The sequence below is a fragment of the Balaenoptera acutorostrata genome, chromosome 10 (genome assembly GCF_949987535.1).
Source record: "Balaenoptera acutorostrata chromosome 10, mBalAcu1.1, whole genome shotgun sequence".
In the NCBI taxonomy this organism is placed as follows: Eukaryota; Metazoa; Chordata; class Mammalia; order Artiodactyla; family Balaenopteridae; genus Balaenoptera; species Balaenoptera acutorostrata.
In genome coordinates, this window is record NC_080073.1 from 60,771,775 (window position 1) to 60,785,807 (window position 14,033).

General features: G+C 36.5%; 2 protein-coding genes across 2 annotated transcripts in view; one reads left to right on the forward strand and one right to left on the reverse strand.

Moving 5' to 3' along the window:
• The window catches only part of KHDRBS2 (KH RNA binding domain containing, signal transduction associated 2), a 713,320-nt gene that overhangs the window by 532,403 nt on the left and 166,884 nt on the right, over positions 1–14,033 (reverse strand). The gene's annotated exons all lie outside the window — the stretch shown is intronic.
• On the forward strand, positions 4,784–9,018 carry LOC130709054 (general transcription factor II-I-like). The gene has a single exon (XM_057554871.1). It carries the CDS (start codon positions 4,921–4,923, stop codon positions 7,858–7,860), a length of 2,940 nt encoding a protein of 979 aa, XP_057410854.1. The 5' UTR covers positions 4,784–4,920; the 3' UTR covers positions 7,861–9,018.

Consider the following 14,033-nt stretch of genomic DNA (forward strand, 5'->3'; position numbering starts at 1 on the left):
TTTTGTCATTTACACTTCCAATATTTCTTAAAAATATTGGGGAAAAATTCTATAATTCCCAAATCTGATAGATTTCCCCATAATGGGAGAAATAAATTATAGAAACTTCGATGGGTCAAATAATTTTACTGTATGTCTGATCATTTTTGTGGCTTGAGTCATCTCTATCTCTACCTAAGAATATTAAAATATCACAGTGGTGCAACAGAACCAGAAGAAACCCTTTGGACACAAAAGATTCAGGCAACACTAAATAAACAGGGCATCTCCACTGGGATTTACACATCTGCAGATCTGTTCACTGAGTCCCCATGAGGAGGAGAGGAACGTAAATAGAAGGCAGGAACTTAAATAGAAAAAGGTAATAAAATCAACTCCATGTCTTACACAATGATCCTTTCCAAAAATGAAAAGAATTGTATAATGAAAGGATGGTAGCAAAACCTAACAAGATGCTAAATTACTTTGTAAGCTTCCTGTGTATTTTATCTCACTCATATAGAACTACTTTGTGGTGACAAACAAGAATGACTGTCCACCAGAAAAATCAGCAGATTCTATGCCTTTAGCAAAGTAGTGCAATATATTTTTAGAATAACAGAGCAGCTCGTGCTTCAAAATTATCTTTAGCCAGAGATCTTCTCTGGAATTCTCATATAAGTGGAAATATTTCACAGAAAAACTAAAACATGAGCCAAAGTTGTGATGGCTATCTCTATATCCATCCATTCGTCCATCTATCCACACACCCACCTACCTATACAGTTAGTTATCAGTTCTTCTTAAGTACTATTTATTTCTTATGCATGGCATATAAAAATGCTTTGAGATTATTTGGTTACAGTCAACAAAGCTGTCCAGTGGATGGATTGCCCCAAATATATCATTTGGGATTTAATACAAGAGAATTGTGCCACTACAAGAATGGTACCTTACACACTAAATCTAGGAGAATCCTTAAATTAGGAATGGACATTTTTTAAGCACACGCAATATTCAAGCTCTGTTTGAACAAATGCTTCATGGAATACATTAACTTCTATATAAACTCAGGGCAGCCAAGATCTAATACATAATGAATCCCTGAGCAACCTGAATTACAAAATATTAATTTGGAAAAATGGTTTTAGGGATATACATTTAAGCTTAATGTTAAATATTAAAAATGTATAATAAAATTTTTGCTTCATTTTGCTCTAAACTCTTTCAGATCATCATGGCAAGTTGTTTTTATGTGGAGATAAAAAATATAGCCATCCTTTCATATTTCTGCAAATGCTGTTTTTAAAAAAGAGTACACAGCTTCTGTGCTCATAACTGAGTAATATTGTAGACATTTGACCCTCTCTAGAGACTTTTTAAAATGTGTGAAACACTTTAGATATTTGGTATTTAACAGCTGAGAAAAGCTAACTGACAAGTTAGCAGCAAGGATCAGAGATCTGGCAAAATATATTCACTAACAGGAAATTTGCAAATCCCAAACTCCAACATGATCACAATTTAAACAACTGGTAATGACTCCTACTCTGTGGAGCATCATGCCTGAATAAGACATCTTTCATCCTGTCCTCCATTGTGGGAGCTGTGGATTTAGTGCCATATGCCAAGGGTCCCCTTCCCCTCCCTGTATAGGCATACAGACCTTGGCTCCCACTGGAGATTCTGCAGTGGCCCCTGAACTGACTCTAACCCTTCTCAGCCATGGTGCAGGAGCCTCTGGAAAACACTGTTTTAGACAAACCCGCAGACGAAAGAGCCTTTGTGGAAGTACAGGTGTTTCAGCAGAGAAGTTCCAGCACACCACTGAAGAAAAGAAATACAATTCTATTGCACTGGAGTGGGTAGGAGAAACTGTTTGAATTTACCTGCATCACCCCTCCAAGGCGGCACAGCTTAGGACCAAGAGAGAACTTATTACCCCATGATTTCTCCCATGAAGGGAAATGACAGAGTGTGAGTGAGCAGCTGACTTCTCCAGCTGTGCAGGACGCTGCCAGAGAAGCCCATTTCTCTTACCTCATCCAGAGTACTGAACTATAAGCTGGATTACTGGGGGCAGAACGAAGCTGAGAGAGTGACAGAAGGGCTCTAGGAGGGTATTAAAGGGATGTGGATCCTATCAACTGTGTCATGGATTCCATCAAGACTCTGCCCACAGGTCACTGGGGATGCTTCACTTGCAGAGCCCCCTAAATGGCCCTCTGCACATCTTGCCCACACACACACCCACATCATGGCCGGCTCCCTGTACCCACTCCCAGCAGTGGTGGTCAGAGAGATTTGACAGATGACTAGTGAAGAAGTGCAGAAAGCCGGCCTGGATCTGCAGGCCAGGGAGACACCACAGACTTGAACTCTAGCACCACCTGTGGGAAAAGAAAAGGAGGCCATCAGCACCTGGTCTGTTGTATTGCAGGATCAACAGAAGACATACAAGCTAAAGAATTCTACCACAAAGGGAGCAAGAAAAGTGGAACAAGTGTATTCATAGAACAACTGAGAAAGCCTCAGAATCTCTGGCAAGATTGATGGAAGAAATTTCTCTCTTGAAAGGCTGTTAGTAAAGATTAGGAGGGAGGTGACTACTACTTCAAATGAAAAGCCAGCAATGCAAGATTTCGAGAAACATAAAAAAATCAAGGAAACATGACACACCAAAGGACCACAATAATCCTCTAGTAACCAATCTGAAAGACATAGATATCTGCAATTTACCTGATAACAAATTTAAAATAGCTGTTTAACAAAACTCAATTAGCTAACAAAAACAGGAAAACAATACATGCACAAAATGAGATGTTTAACAGAAAGATAGACATCATAAAAAAGAACCAAATAGAAATTTTGGAGCTGAAGAACACAATGAATGAAATGAAAAATGCAACAGAGAGGGTGGTAGGGGAGGGGGAACTAGAGGAAGATGGTCAAAAGGTACAGACTTCCAGTTATAGATAAATAACTCCTAGGGATGCAATGTACAACATGATAAATATAAACACTGTTTTATGTTAGATATGACAGTTGTTATCCTAAGAGCTCTCATCACAAGGAAATTTTTTTCTATTTCCTGAATTTTGAATCTATATAAAATGATAGCTTTTCACTAAACTTACTGTGATAATCATTTTATGATGTATGTTAATAAAGTCATTATGCCACACACAAATTTATACAGTACTGTATGGCAATTATATCTTAATAAAAGTGGGGAAAAAAAAGAATTTTCCCATCTAACCAATAAAAAAAATACAATAGAGAACATCAACATCATAATGGATGAAGCAGAAGAAAGAATCTATGATTTAGAGGATAGAAACTTTGAAATTATCCAGCCAGAGGAGAACAAAGGAATAAGAATGAAAAAGAGTAAACAAAGCCTATATGAACTATGGTATACAAAGAATTTGAGAATTGTTGGACGTCCAGAAGAATAGAGGCCAGGGAGTGCAGAAAGATTATCTAATGAAATAATGGCTGAGAACTTCCCAAATCTGAGGAGAAATTTAGACACCCAAGTTCATGAAGCTCATAGGTCAACAAATGAAATCAACTGAAAGAGATCCTCTCTAAGAAACATTCAAATAAGAATTGTCAAAAATCAAAGACAAAGAGAGAATCTTAAAAACAGCAAAAGAAAAGAAGCTTGTAATTTAAAAAGGACCACAATAAGGCTATCAGTAGATTTCTGAGCAGAAAACTTACAGACCTGGAGAATGTAGGATAATATATTCAAAGTGCTGAAAGGAAAAACTGCCATCCAAGAATACTTTATCCAGCAAAGTTATCCTTCAGAAATGAAGAAGAGATAAAGACTTTCCCAGAGAAAAGCTGAGCGAGTTCATCACCACTAGACATGCATTACAAAAAAATGCTAAAAAGGAGTTCTTCAAGATGAAAGGAAAGGATGCAAATTAGTAACATGAAAATATAGGGAAAATATGACACACTGATAAAGGTAACTAAGTAGCAAAATTCAGAATACAATATATTGTAATATGGTAGTGTTAACCACTTAAATCTAGTATAAAGTTTGAAGGAAAAGAGTATTAAATATACCCACAGCTACAATAATTTGTTAATGAATACAAAATATTTTTCAAAAGGTAAATTGTGACATTAAAAACATAAAGGGGGGAGTAAAAGAGTAGTTAAATTAAGATGTTATCAGCATAAAATAGACTGTAATATCTATAAATTGTTTATATAAGCCTCATGGTAACCACAAAGCAAAAATTTACAGTAGACATACAAATGACCAAAAGAAGGTACTCCAAGAATACCACTATGGAAAATTATCAGTTCACAAAGAAAGGCCGCAAGAGAGAAAAGAAGGAACAAGGGACTTATAAAATGGCCAGAGAACAATGACATGACATTAGTAAGTCCATAGCATATCAATAAATACTCTGAATATAAATGGATTGAATTCCCAGATAAAAAAGCATAGAGTGGCTGGATGGATATTTTTAAAAAGACATGATTATATGAAGTCTACCAGAGACTCACTTCAACTTTAAGGAACACATAGGATCAAAATGAATGTGTGAAAAAACATATTCTAAGCAAGTGGAAATTAAAAGAGTGCAAAGGTAGCTATACTTATATAAGGTAAAACAGACTTTAAGCCAAAAACACTAACAAGAGACAAAGAAGGTCATTATATACTGAAAATAGGGTCAATAATCAAGAAGCGGGAGTGGGCTTTGTCCCCGGCCCGGCCGGCGCGCCTGCCCCGCGGGGCCTGCTCTTTTGGGGAAATAAACACAATGACCGGAAGGAAAACCTCAGCCTGCAGGCTGTGAAAATAAGCCGTCTGGATTCTGCCAGCACCCGGTCGGGGGTTCGGGGAAGAAGACAAAAAACTGCTCTCTTTCCCCGCTACTTGTGCTTATCCAAGTTTTGCCTTTTAATAGGATCATGGCCCAAGTAGCAATGTCTACCCTGCCCGTCGAAGATGAGGAGTCTTCGGAGAGCAGGATGGTGGTGACATTCCTTATGTCTGCTCTTGAGTCCATGTGTAAAGAACTGGCCAAGTCCAAGGCAGAAGTGGCCTGCATCGCAGTGTATGAAACAGACGTATTTGTTGTTGGAACAGAGAGAGGACGTGCTTTTGTCAACACCAGAAAGGATTTTCAGAAAGATTTCGTAAAATACTGTGTTGAAGAAGAAGAAAAGGCTGCAGAGATGCATAAAATGAAATCAACAACACAGGCAAATCGAATGAATGTAGATGCTGTAGAGATTGAAACACTCAGAAAAACAGTTGAGGACTATTTCTGCTTTTGCTATGGGAAAGCTTTAGGCAAATCAACAGTGGTACCTGTCCCATATGAAAAGATGCTACGAGATCAGTCAGCTGTGGTGGTTCAGGGGCTTCCAGAAGGAGTATCCTTTAAACACCCTGAAAACTATGATCTTGCAACCCTGAAGTGGATTTTGGAGAACAAAGCAGGGATTTCATTTATCATTAAGAGACCTTTCCTAGAGCCAAAGAAGCTCCTAGGTGGTCGAGTGACGGTAACAGATGCTGAAAGGTCAATGCTATCTCCAGGTGGAAGTTGTGGCTCCATCAAAGTGAAAACTGAACCCACAGAAGATTCTGGCATTTCTCTGGAAATGGCAGCTGTGACAGTAAAGGAAGAATCAGAAGATCCTGATTACTATCAATATAACATTCAAGGAAGCCATCATTCTTCAGAGGGCACTGAAGGAACAGAAATGGAAGTACCAGCAGAAGATTCTACTCAACATGTCCCTTCAGAAACAAGTGAGGACCCCGAAGTTGAGGTGACTATTGAAGATGATGATTATTCTCCACCTACCAAGAGACCAAAGAGCAATGAGCCTCCCCAGCCACCAGTCACAGAACCTGCCAATGCCGGCAAACGGAAAGTGAGGGAGTTCAACTTCGAGAAATGGAATGCTCGAATTACTGACCTGCGTAAACAAGTTGAAGAGTTGTTTGAAAGAAAGTATGCTCAAGCTATAAAAGCCAAAGGTCCTGTGACGATCCCGTACCCTCTTTTCCAGTCCCACGTGGAAGATCTTTATGTAGAAGGACTTCCGGAAGGAATCCCTTTTAGAAGGCCATCTACTTACGGAATTCCTCGCCTTGAGAGGATATTACTTGCAAAGGAAAGGATTCGTTTTGTGATAAAGAAACATGAACTTTTGAATTCAACACGTGAAGACTTACAGCTTGATAAACCAGCTTCAGGAGTAAAAGAAGAGTGGTATGCCAGAATCACTAAGTTACGAAAGATGGTAGATCAGCTTTTCTGCAAAAAATTTGCTGAAGCCTTAGGGAGCACCGAAGCCAAGGCTGTACCTTACCAGAAATTTGAAGCACATCCTAATGATCTCTATGTGGAAGGACTACCAGAAAACATTCCTTTTAGAAGTCCCTCGTGGTATGGAATCCCAAGGCTGGAAAAAATTATTCAAGTGGGCAATCGAATTAAATTTGTTATTAAAAGACCAGAACTTCTGACTCACAGCACTACTGAAGTTACTCAGCCAAGAACGAATACACCAGTCAAAGAAGATTGGAATGTCAGAATTACCAAGCTACGGAAGCAAGTGGAAGAGATTTTTAATTTGAAATTTGCTCAAGCTCTTGGACTCACAGAGGCAGTAAAAGTACCGTACCCCGTGTTTAAATCGAACCCCGAGTTCCTTTATGTAGAAGGCTTGCCAGAAGGAATTCCCTTTCGAAGCCCTACCTGGTTTGGAATTCCACGACTTGAAAGGATTGTCCGTGGAAGTAATAAAATCAAGTTTGTTGTTAAAAAACCTGAACTAGTTATTTCCTACTTGCCTCCTGGAATGGCTAGTAAAATAAACACTAAAGCTTTGCAGTCCCCGAAAAGACCACGAAGCCCTGGGAGTAATTCAAAAGTTCCTGAAATTGAGGTCACTGTTGAAGGCCCTAATAACAGCAACCCTCAAACCTCAGCTGTTCGAACCCCTACCCAGACTAATGGTTCTAATGTTCCCTTCAAGCCTCGAGGGAGAGAGTTTTCCTTTGAGGCCTGGAATGCCAAAATCACTGACCTAAAACAGAAAGTTGAAAATCTTTTCAATGAAAAATGTGGTGACGCTCTTGGCCTTAAACAAGCTGTGAAAGTGCCGTTTGCGTTATTTGAGTCTTTCCCTGAAGACTTTTACGTGGAAGGCTTACCCGAGGGTGTGCCGTTCCGACGACCATCTACTTTTGGCATTCCAAGGCTGGAGAAGATACTCAGAAACAAAGCCAAAATTAAGTTCATCATTAAAAAGCCTGAAATATTTGAGACGGCAATTAAGGAGAGCACCTCCTCCTCGAAGAGCCCTCCAAGAAAAATAAATTCATCGCCCAACGTTAATACTACTGCATCAGGTGTTGAAGATCTTAACATCATTCAGGTGACAATTCCAGACGATGATAATGAAAGACTGTCAAAAGTTGAAAAAGCTAGACAGCTAAGAGAACAAGTTAATGACCTCTTCAGTCGAAAATTTGGTGAAGCCATTGGTATGGGTTTCCCTGTGAAAGTTCCCTACAGGAAAATCACAATTAACCCTGGCTGTGTGGTGGTTGATGGCATGCCTCCTGGAGTGTCATTCAAAGCCCCCAGCTATCTGGAAATCAGCTCCATGAGAAGGATCTTAGATTCTGCTGAGTTCATTAAATTCACAGTCATTAGACCATTTCCAGGACTTGTGATTAATAACCAGTTGGTTGATCAGAGTGAGTCAGAAAGCCCAGTGATCCAAGAATCAGCCGAGCCAAGCCAGTTGGAGGTTCCTGCGACAGAAGAAATAAAGGAGACTGATGGAAGCTCTCAAATCAAGCAAGAACCAGACCCTACGTGGTAGACCTCTTCCCTCCTTAGGCTTAAAGTATCAGTGGGTGAGAAGAGCTTTTCGGACCTGTTACTGCCCCAAGCTGTGTAATATACTTGTATAACAGAAATACCTTCTATACAAACCTTTTTTTCTACTTTTAGATAGAAATGTCTACTTTTTCAGCAGTTCTGTGAATTGAATTAAAGAGCAGAGTGACTGTAGATTTGGAATGGCTGGTTTCCTTTGGAATGTATTATAAGGATTTTACAGCAGTGCTGGAAAAACGACAGGGAAAATGACAGGGATGAATTGCATCAGATTTTTTACGTATTCAGCAGAGCCTTCAGCTGTGGTGTTTGTCTCCCAATCAAGTGAAGATCTCTCCTACTGGAACATCTCAGCTTCTGCAGTGAAGAAAATACCTGTGATAGTTCAGCTCTTTAGTTTTTCTATTTGAAAAATCACTTAATTGATCCTTTTGTTCACGGTTCTCCTTAATGACTGAGTGAACAGTTAATATCTGTATATTTGACTAAACCTTTTCCTAAGCTCTCTATCATGGTTCATATGTTTTTTATCGTAATTAAAAACCAACCATCTGGATCACCTAACAGCCAGTAAGAGGTCAGTATCTCAGCGTGTGGCTTATAGATGGAGTACAGAGAACCTCTTCCATCCACATTTACTTTTCATCCAAATAAAATGCATGGTGTACCAGAAGTTTCAGATCAGGTATAAGTGTTTGGGCAAGCTGAATGACACTAAAGCCTCACTATCATGTAACCCACTGTGGTGTGGAATTCTTTGGAACACTATTCCAGCTTGGATCAGACTCAAGGGGGTTTCATTGCCTTCGTTACTTTACAATTCTACTTGTAACATTGAGGCTCCAGTGTGGGGAGTGAGGGGTCAGTAAGCTGATTCGGCACCCTCTGATATTCTGCGCCATTCGTAGGAGAATCTTACATGTGTTGAGATTTCACAAACAGTAAGAGTTGTAAAATACCAGCTATATGAAAAGCTAGAGTATGTGATGGCATAGAGTTTTCATTAGCTTTATCACAATATTCACGATGGAGAATTATATTACATGGTAGCAGAAATAGGCATTTTTATGTGTTGCTTATATTTTACCTCAAATTAAATTGTAGATATAGGGTAATAAATAAAATCCATCCATGCCTTTCACACACTAAAAAAAATAAATAAATAATAATAATAATAATCAAGAAGCTTTTATAACTATAAATATCAATATATATGCACCCAACATCAAAGTACCTAAACATATTAATCAAATACTAACAGATCTGAAGGGAGAAATAAACAACAATAAAATAAGAGTAGGAGACTTTAATATACCAATTTGAACAGTGCCTGGGCCATCCAGGCACAAAATCCACAAGGAAACAATGGGTTTGAACCAGACTTTTAACCAAATGGCCCTAACAATGTATACAGAACATTCCATCCAGCAGCTGCAGAATATACATTATTTTCAAGTCCACAGGAAACATCCTGCAGAATAGATCAATGATAGGTAACAAAATAAGTCTTAGCAAATTTAAGAAGACTGAAATCATACCAAGTATGTTTTCTGACCACAATATTATAAACTAGAAATTAATAATAGAAGAAAAGCTAAAAATTCACAAATACATGGAAATTAACACACACACACACATCTGAACAATAGATAGGTAAGAGAAGAAATCAAAAGGGAAATCAAAAATATCTAGAAATAAATGACAATGAAAACACAACATACCAATGGGATGTAGCAAAAGCAGTTCTAAGAAATAAGGTTATAGCAATAAACACCTACATTAAGAAAAAGGAAAGATCTCAGAAAAGTCCCTAACTTTATATCCAAAGAAACTAGAAAAAGAACAACAACAAAAATCTCAAAAAGACCAGAAGAAAGGAAATAGCAAACATCAAAGCAGAAATAAATGAAATAGAGAGCAGAAAACTAATAGATAAGATTGATAAAACTAAGAGCTATTTTTTTAAGATAAAAAATTTTGACCAACTTTTAGCTAGATTAAGCAAGAAAGGAAGAATACTGAAATAAAAACAGATATGAAAAACATACAAGATATATCAATATTATAACCTTACCCACAGAAACACTAACGATCGTAAGAGACTACTATGACAATGATACACCAACAAAATGGATAACCTAGAAGAAATGGACAAATTCCTAGAAAAATACAAGCTACCAAATTGAATCATGAAAAAATAGAAAATCTAAAAAAACAATTACTAGTAAGGATATTGATTCAGCAATCAAAAACCTCTCAACACAGAAAATCCCAGGACCAGATGGTTTCTCTGGTGAATTCTACCACACATTTAAAGAAGAATTAATGTCAATCCTTCTCAACTCTTCCAAAAATTTGAAGAGGAGGGAACACTTCCAAACTCACTTCAGGTAAGACATTAGAGAAAAAGAAAATTACAGCCCAATACACCTGGTGAATATAAATTCAAAAATTCTCAAAAATATAAGCAAACTGATTTCAGCATTAAATTAAAAGGATCATACACCATGATCAAATTGGATTTATCCCTGGTATGCAAAGGTGGTTCAGCATATGCAAATCAATCAATGTGATGCACCACATTAACAAAATAAAGGATAAAAATATATGATCATCTCAATAGATGCAGAAAAATCTTTTGCTGAAACTCAACATTCAGTTGTGATAAACACTCTCAACAAAATGGGTATAAAGGGAATGTACCTCAACATAATAAAGGCCACATATGACAAGCTCACAGCTAACATCATACTCAACAATGAAAGGTTGAAAGCTTTTCCTCTAAGATCAGGAACATGACAAGGATACCCACTCTTAACACTTCTATTCAACATAGTACTGGAAGTACTAGAAAGAGCAATTAGGCAAGAAAAAGAAATAAAAGACATCCAAATTTGAAAGGAAGAAATAAAACTGTCTCTGTTAGTATAGGACATGATCTCATATATGGAAAACCCTAAAGACTCCACCAAAACAACTGTTAAAACTAATAAATGAATTCAGTAAAGTTGAAGCCTACAAAAATCAATATACAGAAATCTGTTGTTTCTATACACTAATAACAAACTATCAGAAAGAGAAATTAAGAAAACAATCTCATTTACAATTGCATCAAAAAGAATAAAATACCTAGTAATAAACTTTAATGAAGGAGGTGAAAGACCTGTATTATGAAAACTATAAGATGCAGATGAAAGAAACTGAAGATAACAAACAGGTGGAAAAAGATACTGTTTTCATGGATTGGAAGAAATAATAATGTTAATATGTCCATACTACCCAAATCAATCTACAGATTTAATGCAATCCCTATCAAATTACCAATGGCATTTTTGACAAAACTGGAGTAAACAATCCTAAAGTTGGTATGGAATTACTAAAGACCCTGAATAGCCAAAGCAATCTTAAGAAAGAACAAAGCTGGATGCATCACAATCCCTGATATCAAACTATACCACAAAGCTGTAGTAATGAAGAGTATGGGACTGGCATAAAAATACACACAAAGACCAATGGAACAGAACCAAATGCCCAGAAATAAACCCTTCCATAAACGGTCAACTAATATTTGACAGGGGAGCCAAAAATACTCAGTGAGGAAAGGTTAGTCTCTTCAATAAATGATGATGAAAAAATTGGATAATTACATGCAGAAGAATGAAGTTGGACCCGTACCTTACATCATACACAAAAATTAACTAAAAAATGTACTAAAGTCTTAACATACAACCTGAAACCATAAAACTCCTGAAGAAAACATACAGGGTAAACAACTTGATTTTGATCTTGGCAATTATTTTTTGAACTGACACCAAAAGTAAAGGCAACAAAAGCAAAAATAAACAAGTGGGACTACATCAAACTACAAGGCTTATGCACAGCAAAAGAAATAATCAACAAAGTGTAAAGGGAACCTACAGAACGGGAGAAAATATTTGCAAATCATATATCTTTTAAGGGATTAATATTCAAATTGTATAAAGAACTCATCCAACTCAACAGCAAAAAAACAACAAAAAAGAATTCTATTTAAAAAAATGGGCAGAGGACCTAAACAGACATTTTTCCAAAGAAGACATCCAAATGGCCAACAGGTATATGAAAAGATGCTCAACATCACTAATCATCAAAGAAATGCTAATCAAAGCCACTGTGAGATACCATCTCACACCTGTAAGAATGATTTATCACAAAAAGGCAAGAAATAGAAAATATTGATAAGGGTATGGAGAAAAGAAACACTTGTGCACTGTTGATGGGAGTGTAAATTGGTGCAGACACGAAAAACAGTATGGACGTTCCTCAAAAGATAAAAATAGAACTAGTGATCTAACTCTGGCTATATATCCAAAGGAAATGAAACCAGGATATTTAAGAGATATCTGCACTCCCATGTTCATTGTAGCATTGTTCACAATAGCCAAGATATAGAAACAAGCTAAGTGTCCATTCAGGAATGATTAGATAAAGATGTGATACACACACATGCATACACAAACACACAACTGAATATTATTCAGCCATGAGAAATAAGGAAACCCTGCCATTTGTGACAGCATGGATGAACCTGGAGGGCATTATGTTAAGTGAAATAAGTGAGACAGAGAAAGACAAGAACTGTATGACATCAATTATATGTGGAATCTAAAGAAGCTCAACTCATAAAAACAGAGGAGAATGGTGGTTGCCAGGGGCTGGGGGTGCGGAAATGGGGAGACGTCAGTCAAAGGGCACAAACTTCCAGTTATAAAAGAATAAGTTCTGGGGATTTAATGTTCAGCATGGTGCTTATAATTAACAATACTGTATTAAATATCTGAAAGTTGCCAAAGAGTTTAGATCTTAAATTTTCTCACCACAAAAAAGAAACAATAATTGCGTGAAGTGATGGAAGTGTTAACCAATGCTACTGTGGTAATCATTTTGAAAAACATAAGTGCATCAAATCAAAATGTTGTACACCTTAAACTTACACAATGTTATATGTCATATATATCTAAATAAATCTGGATAAAAAACAAATGAAAAAAACTTTTAAAGATTCCAACTCTGTGGAATTAATGAGGGCCCATAAAGTGCTTCAGTGACCAAATCTAATGTTACTTGCAAGAAGCATTTACTTTCCATAAAGGAAAATAAATAATGAGTTAGTAAGACTTTTTTTCTTCCATTGTGAGTTGACTAAAGTGAAAAATAGCATGTTTTCACGACCTACTTCTACAACGTAATAGTTTTGTGATGATGAGCATGTCACTAAACCTTTCTGAGCCTATTTTTTTCTTTATTTGAGAAATAAGATGGCAATAGTATCAATCATAAAGTGTATTAAATTAAAAGCCTACAACTCTGTATAAATATTATTCATCACCTAATTATATTATGATCTAAATGATATAAGTTGTAAGTCTTGGTATTATTGATAATGACAATGACACCTTACATTTAATATGCATTATCATCATATATCAGTCATTGTTCTAAGCATTTTACCATTTTAACTCATTAACAATCTTATTATGTCAATTTTCAGACAAGGAATGAAGGGAGTTGAACTACTGCACATTGGATCCAGAATCTGAATTCTCAACCACTTCAATCTTACTAATCCTAATTAAACAAACAAAAAACCTACAATAAGTCCATCATGATTGTAACATGTAATTATATTAATTTTTTGAAAAAAATGTTAAAATTTGAAAAAATTTTAATATTGAGGAAACACTGCATTCAATATTTAGCAATTTCCAGATCTATAATCCTTTTACATAGATAAATGTTTAATAGAAAATATTCATATATGCCTTTTGAAAATATTTCTCAATTGTCATTCTATTTGCAGTCATTAAGTATGGGAGTGGTTCCATCGGAGTATTAAAATAATTCTGAATTACCACAGTTTCTCCCTTCTTTTAAAAATATCCACAAATAGATGTAAATTATGCATTCCAAAATTAATGTTCTGACTGCAGTCTGATTTACTTCAAAAGTCTGTTTTACTCCAAGTAAAAATGAGTTTGAATAAAAAACACAATTAATTTTTATGTTAAGGGTATCCACAACATGAGGTCACAGAGAAGAGGGTCAAAGGCTACCATGTTGATATTCTGCTGAGCACCTGACACACAAATGGTCCCACTCACACCAGGCTTACTACTC

Coding starts and splice junctions, on each gene's coding strand:
- LOC130709054 (XM_057554871.1), top strand. CDS start 4,921: ATGGCCCAAGTAGCAATGTCTACCCTGCCCGTCGAAGATGAGGAGTCT.